We start from the raw sequence: 13,821 nt of genomic DNA, 5'->3' as shown, positions 1-13,821 counted from the left end.
ACAGAGAAAGACACTGAGAGAGCAGAGCCTCTGGTTTTACATTTGTTCTCCAGAGACACAGGTCACAGCCTTCAGAAATGCCAATTCAGCACTTTCTGTCAGACAATTCTGCTCTTCTCTTCGTCCAAGGCACACAAGATGAGCTGAAATGCTGGTCAAAAATACGCCTGAGGGGCAAATCCTACTCAAGAGCCTGCTCGTGGTTTCTCACTGAAGTCTGTCAAAACCGTAGCCTGCAAAATAGCATATCCATGGCAACATGGTACGTTTTCTGATCAATGTTAAGTCAGTCAAATGACTGCGTGGGAGTGACAAGTCTGATCACAAGGAGAAGTCAAAGCTTTAAAAACTCAGAACTGCACAGGTTTTAATTGTCTTGTTCAAGAGCTTTGCCAAGTTTTATCACTGCTTGTGGCCTGGAAAAACACCATGGTTAGATTTTACTGCAGTTCTCCCTCCTGCCAGGCAAAGGTCAGGTCTCAAGGTGTCTGCCAAGATGTTACCATGAGCTGAATCAGCAGCTCTCCAAAGCGACTGCTGTACTTTAGCACACCTTTGTATATTTCCCAGCATCTTAGCATAGACCCCAAGACCTTAACAAATCGAATTTGTATTTCATTATCACCAAAAGTGAGCTGTGTGTAATACCCACGGATGAGGAATGTATGCCTTCATGGGAACAAAGAAAAAATACAAGACAAAAAAGAAGGAAAAGATCTGAAATGCATAAAAGACATTCAATATGTCTTTTATGTATTTAACATGTCTATTATGTACTAAGACATTTAATATGTCTTTTATGTATTTAGTATGTCATTTAAGATGGCAGCCAAGGACTAACCTCCCTGCTCTCCTTCCTAAAAAGCCAGCCATGCACAAAACTAAGATGTTAGTAACCAGAATTAGAATGGGGCAGGTAAAAGTGAGCTTGACAAAGTGAACTCAGAAAGCATTTCCCGATGGGGCAGAGGTTAAACCGAGACAAGACTGCTGATACCGGCAGGGGACACTGCTACACTAAGTAATAATTCAAATGTCAGACACGTGGGAGGATACTGAAAGGAGAAACGGCTTTACAACAGGGCAAGAGAAGACATGTTTTGTAACAAGGTAAAAAAGGAAAAGCTTTTCAAGCGTAACTTGAAAGGCTTTTTCTTCTTTTTTAAACCTGAACTTGCCATTTACCCCAATGATGTTCCAAACTGAAAAGTCTGAGTTGTTAGAAAGAAAAATACCCACTTTGTTTTTTAGCACTATTTCTACTCCATATGAAAGGAATAGCACACCAGACATTTAAAAAAGTAAAGGATAAAGGAAAGAAGGCATCAGAATAATCAGAACTTAACACCAGGGATAAAAAAAATGTATTATATATATTATAATTCTAATATAAAGAGGTTTTATTACATTAAGACTTTTAGAGCATAAGGAGGCATTAAAACAAATTATAGCCATAAAACCTCATGCTTTCACTAAAAGGTTATCACAACCACCGTCTCTAATGCTCTAATGTATACTTGTGCTTACTTTTTAGTGTCAAAGGCAGCCTCCATCCCAAAACACTGTCGTTTCTATCCTTGGCCTGATCCATGCAGGATTCAGACCCAGCTTGGGAGCCACCCAGTGACATGACAGATGCCATCATGGGGCTGCACTAAGGATGAGCCCAACTATACAGGGGACAGTCAGCACTTCTGCAGATTTCTAACATCCAGCAATTCCAGCCTCATGACCCAGCCTATGCTTTGAACTTCTAATGCAGAACAGACATACAGTGCACTCATCCTCATTCTCCCTCTTGGGCATGTTTGGAAAGAGAAATCAATTGTCTCCTCCAGCCAAACATGCAATGCCAAACCACAAGCACCAGCATCTTCTGTCACTGTTCCTAAAACTCCATCCCACATACACTTTTCACTTTTTCCACAACACTGTTACTGGCTTCAGTTACTTCCTAAATCCTAAAAGGACAATGCTAACCTGAGACTGAGATTAAGGGCCACCCAAATACTCTTCATTGATGCTAGTGTAGAGCCATGCTGTGTGAACTTCCACTTATTTTCATTCTACTTTCAGTCCACCCAGAGATGCAACACTGAAATAGGTTTGTCTGTGCCATGGCAACTCATTTCTTCTAACACCCTCCTGCCCCGCTTCGAAATGTGATGGACAAGGTGTGCCCTCTCTCCTCTCACACTTACCTCTCCTGTAACCAAATATTTTCCATCTGGAGAGAAAGCAAGTGCTGTAATTGTTTTCCTAAAACAGAGAAAATGACACTGAGAAACATTTCCAACATGTGATTTCATTTCAGTACATTAAGACTGGGGAGTAGGTTGGGATGAACTGGAAAGAAGCTAAAATCACACGTAACAGCCTGACACAATGATTTGCTTTCACCAGAGCTCTTAACACTTCCTATGGGGATTCCCTGCTGCCCAAGTCTCAAGCAGCATGCCCACAGCACCAGAAAAGCTCCATAAGTCAAGGTTCATCCTTGTACCTCTATTGCAGATGCGGGACCATGTTTCAGTCCTAGCTTCAATAATGAGGCCACAGTTTTAGGTGGAGGTTAAAAGAAAGCCAGATAGCATTAAGTTCTAGTAAAATCTCCATGTCATGCCTATTAGCAGTTCCTCATGAGACCACAATGTTTATGAGGTGGTACTACGTTAGCAACAGCACTTTACATTAGAAGGAGCTGCAGTCAAACCAGCAACCTCTCCCCAGGGCAGCTCTCACTGAGGGGATTTAGCCTGGAGCAACAGCAGCTCCTGCACTTCACTCAAGCTGTAAAACCCTTGAATCCACCTCCCACAGAAAGCAAGCCCAGCTTAGAGCTTCACTCACCTGGAACTGTTTAGAATATGGTGTTGCTTATTCTTCCTAGGGTTGAACAGCACAACAACACACCTAGATGGAGGAAACATAAGAACAAAAAATATTGATATACATGGTCCTATCAACTATGTATGTATATACCATATATACATGTACGTATATACCATATATAGAAAACTAAAGAGCTATCCTTGCTGGCAGAACAGCAGCAAAAGCAGCCCCAGAAAGCCATTTCATCCCCTCATCTCATAGACTGAGCTGGGCTTAAGCTGGACAGAAAGGTTAATGTCCTGGTTTCAGATGGGATAAAGTTTATTTTCTTGCCAGCAGTTGGTACAGTGTTGAGTTTCAGATTTAGTACGAGAATAATGTTGATAGCAACAACTAAAAACAGTGTGTTAAGCAGTGTTTATAATAAGGAAAGGACTTTTCGGCTTCATATGCCCTGCCAGAGAGGCCAGAGGGGCACAAAAAGCTGGCCAGCCAGTACAGCTGACCCCAAGTGGCCAAAAGGATATTCCATACCATAAAGCATTGTGCGCAGTATGTAAACTAGGGGAAAAGCTGGGCAAGGGCAGCTGCTGGGGAGCTGGCTGTGCATCAGTCAATGGATGGTAAGCAATTGTACTGTGCATGATTTGTTTTGTATATGCTAATTCTTTTATCTTTATCATTATTATTTTCTTCCTTTTCTATCCCATTAGATTATCTCAGCCCATGAGTGTTCTCAGTTTTACTCTTCCAGTCCTCTGCCCCATCCCTCTGGTGGGCTGGGGGAGCAAGGGAGCAGCTCTATGATGCTTAGTTGTCAGCTGAGGTTAAACCATGACAGTTTACCATGAAAGTTTATCCAACAGCCTTTATTATCTCCCCTGCCATAAAAGTGACCCTATGTACTGGGCGCCAAACCAGCATATCTAGAACAGAGTAAGAAAGTCAGGAAGAAGGAAAAAGGGGATCTTTCTGAAAGGGGTGAAAAGAAGGGGAGGTAGAGGGGCTAAGTATCTGTGCCTGGCTGTAATATTAGACAGGACAGAAACAGCTGAGTATAACACAAGAAGTGGCTAGCCAGCTGAGAAGTGAGACAGACAATGTCAAAAACTATTGACCCAAAGGACATCTGAATAAACAACTTGCTCAGGAGCCTTGAAGCAAGATGAACTGCAAAAGCAAGCAGTACCAAACTCTTTATAAGCCATATAATTGCTGGCACTGGGAGCAAAACAGTCACTGATAGCGAGGGGAGTGAAGGAGAAGTAGCCCCACTTCCCCACTAATCTTGTCCACAGCACATTGCTTTGGTGCCTCAGCCCATCGCAACCAGCCTGGGACAGTTTGGGTATAGGAACCTCCCTCTTCTCTCCACAAACACCCCACACACGATGTTTAAATCCTCATATAACAGCATTTGTCTAATAGCAGAGAGCAGTAGTGACGAGTAACAGAAAACGCATGGCCCTGACTGTGCCTCCCAAAAGCACCTCTGTTAAGTGATTACAAGGAGGTAGAACAGGAATTGCTCTGGTGACCTTGTGTCCTATTTCTCACTTCACCTCTAAAATAGAAATGGTGGGGTTTGCCCATCCCTCTGCTAGTACACACTGCCAGAGCTTGGAAAGCACCAGCTCTTCCTTTGCTGCAGTGCCAGGGAGTGCTACAGGATGCCCCTGCTCCCCTGCCAGCAGCTTTCACCGCACTGGGGACTTCACTCACGTCACCATCGCGCTGGGGCTTGCCCACAATGCTACAGCCTGTGCCAGGCTACAGACATCACTCAGGGGAGAAACACACAGCACAGAGAAGTAGAAGAGCTGGCCTGCAGCAGTCAAACAGCCAGGCAAAAGCTGAGACATCACAGAAACGAACTGCAGCACCTCACCCACAGACCTCACCAACAGCTCCAGGCAGGCAGTGCACACTGCTGCACAGGTCTAAACACACCTGAAGGCCAAGGCAATGAAGGCACCAGACTCTCAAGAGTTAAGGCAACCAGCCATGGTTGGAGACTTAATCTTGTCGAAAAGCAGGGGAAGTGTAAATAAGCAGTTTGTTCAGGCTGGGATTGATCCTTCTGCGCTTTTTACCCTGGGGAACCAATCTGGAGAGTTTCAAGTCAGAGCTATGCTACATATTTCTGACGGATTAGTGTAAAGAAGCAGGTGGTTTGTGATCCATTAACAAGTCAGGGGGGTTAAGCCTTACAAATCACAAGATATGAAATAGGAAGTTAGCAAATGTGAAAATCTATCTAATCCCAAGCCTCTAGCTAATCAGAAAAGCCAAGCAAAACCCCATTATGGACAGTAGGATAGGGTTAATGGACCAAAATCCTGCTGAGTTATGACAGAAACGAACTGTGCTCAAAAAAAAAGCTTAAGAATAAAGACACAAAATCCTGGCAAAGACTTTCCTATGCAGCTCTGACGTTTCTGGGTTTATTGTGAGGAACTCGGCAGAAAAACAGGACTTCACAAAAGTTCACCCAGTCTAAAAAACACAGGAAAGATGCAAAACACAAACCATGGTCTTCAAACCAGGCAAACAAACAAACAAACCACTTCCTAGAATAGTATAGTGAACCACAAAGGTCCACGGCTTTGCTGTTACCAACTTCTATGACAGAGCCTTTGGCCACTGACAGTCACGAAGTTTAGCTCAGTTGCATTCTGGAGCAGGCTGTATGGAGGCTTCCAACATACAGCACTTATCAGCCTCTGCCCAAGTACAGAGCCCACAGTGAAGGTAAGAGCCAGCTCACACACCAGGGCAACAAACCTCTCAGAAAGCCACACAGCTCCTAGTGCCAGAGCAGCCACCACAAACATGAGTATTTTAACTTTGTCTTAAGGCAACCCTATGCTCAATTCACAGAGTTTGAGCCATAATACAATCTACTGGGGGAAGGAATAAATCACAGTATCTCTTTACTGGTCAGCAAGCATTGACTTATGCCACGAAAAGGTAATTTTAACGCATAGACTCAGTGAAACAAGATTGTGTGTTGCTATGTGAGTTGTAAACCAATGACTAAAGCAACTTGCTAATTGGTTATAACCTTCTATGCCAGTAACGTCATTCAGACAGGATAAACCAGTGCTCTAAACTTGCTTTCTCAAGTTAGCTGCTACCCAACAAAAGCTACCTTACTGCTCTACTGTCCCATGCTGACTTTCCACCATCACTCTCCTGTCTGCCATACACAAGAGCAGTGAAGGCTCCAGCCAACTCCAAGGACACCTCACCCAGCAAGATGACAGGCCTCAAACTAGTGATCTTGCAGCGGGACACAGATACTGCTCTGGGAGTCAGGAGCACCGAACTTTGAAACCAGGCTCCCTCAAAATGCTTAGAAAGGTTTCTAGTCTACTCCATCCTAGAGAGCACATCTCCTCAACAAGCAGAAACTAACCACTTCTAGGGCTTTAATCACTTCCGATTGTTCAGAAAATGGCCTCAAGTCACACCAAGAGGATTAGATTGACTATGAGGAAACATTTCTTCACCAAAAGGGTTGTCAAGCACTGGAATAGGCTGCACAGGGAAGTGGCTGAGTCACCGTCCCTGGAGGTATCTACAAGACATGTAGATGAGACGCTCAAGGACATGGTGTAGCAGCCAACTTGGCAGTGCTGGGTTAACGGCTGGACTCGATGATCCTGGTCTTTTCCAACCTAAACAATCCTATGCTTCAGGCTGGCCTCAACTGCCTGCTCAGACACTCACAGCTCAGCTCGGTGTGGCCCCAGAGCAGACCCCATGCAGCTAGCAAGTCGTTCTCCAACAGAAGCTGAGGCGATTTCCCAGACAAGGTACTTCAGAAACAATTATTACTCTGCCTGTGCTCTGACTTAGCAGAGGAAATTGGTCTGGCAAAATAAAGGGAATGGAGACACTGAACATTCAGATCGATCATCCACCTACTCCACACTGCCTCCGAGTCCTGTAAGGCTACCAAGCCTTCAGGAGACTCAAAGTATCTACTCCTTTCTGTTTATGCTGGTTTTAATCTTAGAGCAGTTGAAATAATAAGAATAATTACCATGGAAAATTAATTGCATACACGAGCATACACCCATCTATCCACTCTCCACCTTTGTCTGCTCCTTTGTAAGACTGCATTCAGCATTTTACACCTAGAGGGATGGAAAGGATGCAAGCAAAGAGAAAACTGATGGGTTTGTTCCTAGCTTCCTATTGTGGATGTAGACCAAGCAAAGTACTTTAAACCTGCACTTCCATAATGGCCACATCACCTCTTTCACCTTCTCCACCCCGTTCCCAGACTTAAGCTTTCAAACCAAATTAAAGTTCCCAGGACATCCTTGTCTGAAGAGACCTTTTTACATGCTAATGTTAACACACAACCTAAGACTAGCTCCAAAAGCACCTCACATGGGACCTACAGAGAACACTGACCTTGGCACACACTGGCAGTGTAGAAGGTCAACAGTGTTAAGTACTTTTGTTTCAGCACAAACCCTATCTCCTCTGCAGCTGCGGGCAGGGTTTGACAACCACAGCACTTTTTACATCCACAAGTACATTCTGATTTCCAAGATGTTTCTAGAAACTCTCCACTGCTGTACGGATTACTGCTGTACAAACCATCTATCAGCCAGCTAAGTGTCCTGTTTGTTTGCATCCTGATTCCTGCAGAGGCCATTTGCTATGGTATTTAAAGGTATTATTTCTAGGTCTATGATGCCACCACCTTTAAGTTCACCTTCCTGATAGAAGCAGCTTTTAAAAACAACTTGGCTATGTCATCTCTCTTCTTTCTTGTGGACATTCAGATAACCTCAAACACAACGGAAGAACAGAATGAGCTCTCACAGTGATGTCAAAGGTTTTGGCAGATGACCTAAGCTCTCTCCATCAGGGAGCATATCTGGGTCAGCCGACAAGAAAGTGGTGAAAGGGTCCCTGCAGAGCTTCCAAACTCCATGAAAGCACAGCCCTATTGTTGTATGTGCCCAACTGTGCACCATATATGCAGCTAAAAAGCTGAGCTGGGGTGGGGGGAAGTGTCACAGCAGTTTCCATTGGCTCCAGTAACAGGGGGAAAAAATATATATTTTATATATATAAATATATATATAAAATATATTATATATATATATATATATATATATATATATATATATAAAAGAAGCAATTTCCCTAAGCTAAATATAGAAGCAGGAATGGAGAGGAATGGGACATCAGTCACATTTACATGAAGGATCTAACTCACTAAGTCAGCAGCAGTGTGCCACTCCATGCAGCTCCCCTCACCTTTACTTCTGTCTTTTCTCCTACTGGCTTCACTCCTGCTCTTATCAAAACCCTGTGTCTTTTTCTCTTCTCTTTGTCCTCCCATTTCCCTGTGCATCCCTCTGTTCTCAGCTGCCTTCCCCAGCTACCTCCTCCTTCCTCACCCTTCTTCAGCAAGCTAATAAAAAACATATTTCTGCAGAAGTCAGTTTTCCTCTTTCCTTTCTCTGCAGACCACCCTCCCTTCCATGGGGTTTGGAGGAATTAAAAGCCTGTGATAGTATTTCTTTCCAAGTTATCCATCAACTCAGCACTACCCTATCTTGTGGGCCACATGACTAGAAGCAGAGTCCATGGGTCAAGTCCTCCTCTCCTAAATGCATGCAGCCTATGTTATAAAGAGGATGCTGTACAGAGGAAAGAAAACTCCATTAAGACATCAAAACAAATGTTGGCTTTCTCTTTTTTCCTTCCCACAATATATTCCTTTCATGCTGCTGCAAAAATAAATGAAAAGAGCAAACAGCCCCTTCCCTTTGAATCCACTTCTCAATTTCTGGCTTATACTCTGCTCTCTATCCTCCCCCCCTCCAAAAGCTATTCAAATGAGAGCGCAATAGCTTCCTACGCACTAAATGCAAGAAAAAGAAAAAAAGACATTGATAAGAACAGAATCCTTTTTACACTGCACTGGTTGCCTAGGGAAGCTTGATCAGAGTGAAGCAGCATCTACAAAAGCTGGTGTCTATTTTCTATGTGGCAACTCTTTCTGCCAAAAAGCTTCTTTAATTCACAGCCGGTACTGGGAGTGGGTTAACAGAGAGAGGATGTGCACGCTATGTAACTGGGTATTTTCATGCAAGTTATATTAATTAAATGCCTGCTGAGAAGAAAGATGTATCTGTTGAGAGGTTAAGACTTGGGTGTTGCTGCCTGAGCAAAGAAGCCTTCAGAGCTCCCTGCACCAATCCATGACCAAGAAGATCAGGAAGGTGGGAGCCTGAGAGATACAGCTAAATTCACACTTCAAAAACCAGGCAGGCTAATAAAAAGCCATGAATACTGAGCAAGAATCCCACTGTGAAAAAGCAAGCAAGCAATACCTTTAGTGTCACTAGACTAATCCTGTAGGAACTTCTGCTTGCCAAGCAGGGACACGTTTGTTCTGTTTAAAGGTTATGTGGCACCCTCAGCCTCCAGGAGTGGGAGCTCAAAGGTACCACAGAACAGACTCTAGCCCTAAATCCACAAGAAAAAGCAGGCCAAACTCAAGTCCTTGCCTCCGAGGTTCTTGCCTCCAGAAGCCTAGGGAAGAACAGAGCAGATTTCTAAGCTATTTGTCCAGACTGTTCTCCCAGCCTCTGGAAATTTGACATTCAGAGATAGCTTAAGCCAGTGGGCACCTATACACAAGAAAAGGGAGAGCAGCACAGGAAACTGAGTCTACAAGAAGGCAGAGCAGAACTGACCAGAAGGATTTGTAGGGCTAATCCCTAAAGGTACAAAGGCAGCCTCTGCTCTCTCCATCATTTCAGCCTCCTGAATTCACATCACTCATTACATTGACATAGACCCCACTGAAGTTTCAGCTTTACCAGGAACACAGAGGAGAATCTCTGCACGAGTCCTCCTGACTGCCTCCTACCAGAGCAGAGGTGCTGCCTGCACACAGTGATTTCCAGCTGATCTTACTGAACATATCCTTGGAAAACTTCATCTTAGCATGGAAACTTCCAATGCCAGGTTATTTCAAGGTCTCTTTTTAAGGGAGCAGAGTTAAGGGAGCAGTTAAAGTTTAAGCAGTTTAAGGGAGCAGTTAAAACTGGCAACCCTTCGGACACTGGGCAAACATAAGGCAGAGTGATGATTCAGGAAAACAAACTCAGACTTCATGCTTCATGGAAAGAGATGCAGGGACAAAAGACAGCCTGGGTCCTGTCTCCCACTGGGTGAGTTGTGCACAGCTCCACAGCAGCCACACTGGAGCCACAGATGCAGTGGCAGTGCCCTTGGGAGGGTGATGGCTTTTCACAGAACTTCACAATAAGGAGGCATCTTTTCTGGAAGGCAAAGGGCTAAGCCAGACAGATTGTGAAAGACTTGAGCAAGAAGTGCCTATGGGGAAAGCAGAGGGGAGAAAAGAGCTCAGAGGAAAACCACGAAATTTAAACCAGCTTACCAACTGGGAATCATTACAATTGCAAGGAAGATGAAAACGATTCCAGTTAATTGTTCTGGCTCAACGCTGCCTAGTCACCAATGATTCAGCAGGAACTTCACCTCCAAAATGTTCCAATTCCCTTCAACACTCCAAAGCTAGAAGAGGGAAATAAAAACCCTCATGGATGAGAAACCAGGGACAAAAACCTGCCCCACCAGAACTAGGGACAGGCCATTTCACCTGCCTTGTGGAATATCCTTCCCATCTCTCCTCCAGCCTGCATCAAAGGTAGGTGGAACAATGAAGCCAAACTGTGCAAAGCAGCATCTGCACATACATGCACTTGCATGTCTGACAAGCTTCAAAGGACACAGGGCACTGATGACAAACACATGTGCACACACACATATATGTAGGCATATGAACAGGCACATGCATACATACAGCTCATGACTGACTATAATACACACACAAGAGTCCACATTTCTTTCTCCTCTGCAAAACCACTCACCTCCCTAGGGGCAGGGAAGCAATGCCAGCAATACACCTACATGAAGCATTAAATCAACTGGGCTGGGAGCAGGAGTTGCAGAGCTACGTTTTGTTTCAGCACTCTTGGCAAACACCCACTGAACACTGAAATGAGCAGCAGCCCTGGGGGCTAGAGTAATGGGCAGCTGATGATAGGAAGGCTGGAGGAATAAAAGGATCACTGAAACTGTTCATGACAAGAAAATGTGCTGATCAGTCAGACAGGAGACACTGAGAAGCAGTAGAAAAAGGAAGCCTTGAGCAGAGCCTGGTGGGTCCTCGGTGCAACCAAGAGCTGGAACATGGCTGAAAATCTGGACAGCTTTGCATTAAGGCAGGAAATGCAACTTTCCCTAGTGTGGATGCTACAGAATCACAGCATGCTGTGTTAGTTCTTGAGAAGAGACGTGTCTCCACGTGCTGAGGTCTCCTCCCAGAGTTATGTTCTACAAGTAGAAGAGAACAGCTCTCCATCCTGACAGACAAAGCCAAGACACCTGCTTCAGGGATCTCTTGCTCCCCAGTTGTGCTCCACCTCTGTGCTTGCTCTCAAGAGCCAGTCCCTCTCCCATCAGTGTCTGGCTGACAGCCTCACATTTGCCATTCTCAGCAGCAGACTGCAAGCTTTGTACTGAGCCTGGAAGCTCTCAGGCTTCCTGGGCTTGTGCACTTGCTCGCTCTGAACTTTGCCTGACCTGCCTGCAGCTCTGGTTTACCTGGTTGAGCTGTGACAGCAATTTCTGTAACTGACCAGGTACCTCTGGCTAGTTTGTTTTACCTCTGTTTATCTTTGTGTGATACAATCATACCTTTATACACGTAACAGTAACAAGCAGTTCTTGTATGTAGACCGAGGTACTTACAACTAACACAATGTACAGGAAAGAAATGCAGGCATGGTATGATAGCAGAGGCTTTGAGAAGTGCAGTTGCAGGGTGCAGTGTAGAGGAGTACAGGCATGGCATGATAAGAGATGAGGGACGTGCTTGGCAGTGGAGACCTCACAGCTGTGAACAGCTCACCCATGGTCTGTTAAAGAAATACAGATCTGGAGCTGAGCAAAACAGAGTTATGGGGTAACAAAGAAAAAAATATCCAATATGCATGAAAGACACTGTACACAGTGAATTCAGGAGCATCGTGGAGCTGCAGACAAACCGAGAAAGGGAAAGGTATGAAAGTGTGTTAGCAAACATAAAAACCCGCCCAGATGGACCTTGGAGTGAGGAAGAATGCAGCAACATTCACATCATACTCCTCCCAGTGAAGGGCTACAAAGGCCAAAGATATATGGTGTTACCCTCCAATGACTGACTTCGGGATCCAGAGGAGAAACAGAGAGGTGAACACAAAGCCAGGAAAAACAAATAGAAATGAAGAAATGTGTTACAGTTTTAGCCATGTTATCACAAGTAATACCTCTTCTATATAGTAGTATTCTATTGCATTATTCTGTAATCATTCATAGTAGAATAAAATGATTCTTGAATTACAGTGTAAGGATGCAGTTTTACCAACAATAAATTCTTGCCTTTTCTAATTTATGGACACACAGCCCATATATATACATAATATATATACACACACATCTTTGCTCCTAGAAAACAGTGAGTATAACAAAGCCCCAAGAAGAGTGCCTCAGAGAAAAGAAAATGCACAGATCTAGGGGAAGAAGCAGCAATGAAAGACAAGTTGAAGAAAAAGAGGAGAAAGATATTTTAAACCCCCAGGCAAACAGCAGTTCAGAAAGAAAAGCAAGAAAGAGAATCAAAGTTTACAATAAAATTCCTGCAGAATCATCAAATCTGCCACCAAGCACTGAGCAAATTCAGCTCTCCAGCCCAACTGTATAACACAAAGATGGGAGCTCTGAAGTCACCTCTTGGGAACAAGCAGCTCCCTGCAGAGATGTGCAGACCCAGCTGGGCTGGAACAGGAACATCTTGCTCTACACTTCAGGTCTGCACCAACTTATCTGCAAGTGCAGTTCCCTCCATGACACAAAGCCTCAAAAGCTGAATGTCTTCCTTTAAAATCAAGTCTCAGAGGAAAAATATATCCTGCTTGAACCAATTGGCCAACACCTCTGTTTCCAGCATAAACGCAGCCAGAGTATTCGCTCATTGTGTCTGAGCAGCTCAGGAGTGGGGTGAAAGATTGGTAACATCAAACTAATCATCTGGGGCAGAGGAACATGACAGCTCATGGCAGATGCCTCAGGGCTCTAATTGTTTTACCGTGAGCAAGCACTGTAGTCAATAGTCGAGTGGCATCAATCAAAGGAGCAAAGCAAGTAGTAATATAATTTAGCTCTCTCCCCTTTCTCATCTAATTAACCTTAGGAAGAAGCAGAGTGAGGCAGGTCTGTCTCCTAGCCCCCTCCCCACCACCATCTCCCTGGGGAGGATGGCCGGAGGGGTAAGACACTGGGCAGGCTCCTCTGGTGCCCATTGACCTGTCGTTGATCTCTCCTGCGTTGCAAAGCAGACAGGCAAGAGCCCCCACCGCGGCAGAGAAACTGGAGCAGCTTTTCCCCTTGAACGCTTCAGCGAGCACAATCCTTGTTGCAGCTCTGGGAGAACGTCAGAAACCAAGAAATAGAAACCCAAACCCGCATCTTGGAAAGCCTGGAGTTACGGAATCACTTGCTCAAACCATCAGTTGTGTCCCTGCAAGGCATGGGCATAGCTCACAGCTGCCGGGGACAGCAAGGAGGTAATAAAAACTCTTGCCAACCCTGCCTAATCCTGAGCCCTGCCCAGCCAAGCTGGTACATGCTGAAGCAAGGGACAGGGGAGAGCCCATTTCTCCCCATGGTTACTGTCAGTGCCACAAACTACAGGGAGCTTGCTGCAGCTCCTGGGCCCAAATGGGCCAGCTCTTGCCAGCTCCCTGCTCCAGCCCCACCACTTCCCAGAGTGGGAACAGCTCAAATGTAGCCAGATTGGTAAAATTCAATTCTGTTTGTGTTATCTTTTTAGAAGCCTTGTGACAGCTCTGGCTTTAACGGAAGATGAACATTCACTTCTGCTTT

At 44.7% G+C, this 13,821-nt stretch overlaps 1 protein-coding gene across 3 annotated transcripts in view; it reads right to left on the bottom strand.

Moving 5' to 3' along the window:
• MAPKBP1 (mitogen-activated protein kinase binding protein 1) overlaps positions 1 to 13,821 on the bottom strand; it is a 99,160-nt gene that overhangs the window by 44,529 nt on the left and 40,810 nt on the right. For all 3 annotated transcript variants that reach the window (XM_031044543.2, XM_013127716.3, XM_005143922.2), the window contains exons 3-4: positions 2,851 to 2,913; positions 2,202 to 2,259 (exon numbers count right to left, since the gene is read on the bottom strand). In XM_031044543.2, coding sequence (XP_030900403.1) covers positions 2,202 to 2,259; positions 2,851 to 2,913 — 121 coding nt within the window. The remainder of the gene's footprint in view (positions 1 to 2,201; positions 2,260 to 2,850; positions 2,914 to 13,821) is intronic.

Source organism: Melopsittacus undulatus, chromosome 4 (genome assembly GCF_012275295.1).
Source record: "Melopsittacus undulatus isolate bMelUnd1 chromosome 4, bMelUnd1.mat.Z, whole genome shotgun sequence".
Taxonomy (NCBI): Eukaryota; Metazoa; Chordata; class Aves; order Psittaciformes; family Psittaculidae; genus Melopsittacus; species Melopsittacus undulatus.
This window is presented reverse-complemented; position numbering and strand designations above follow the sequence as displayed.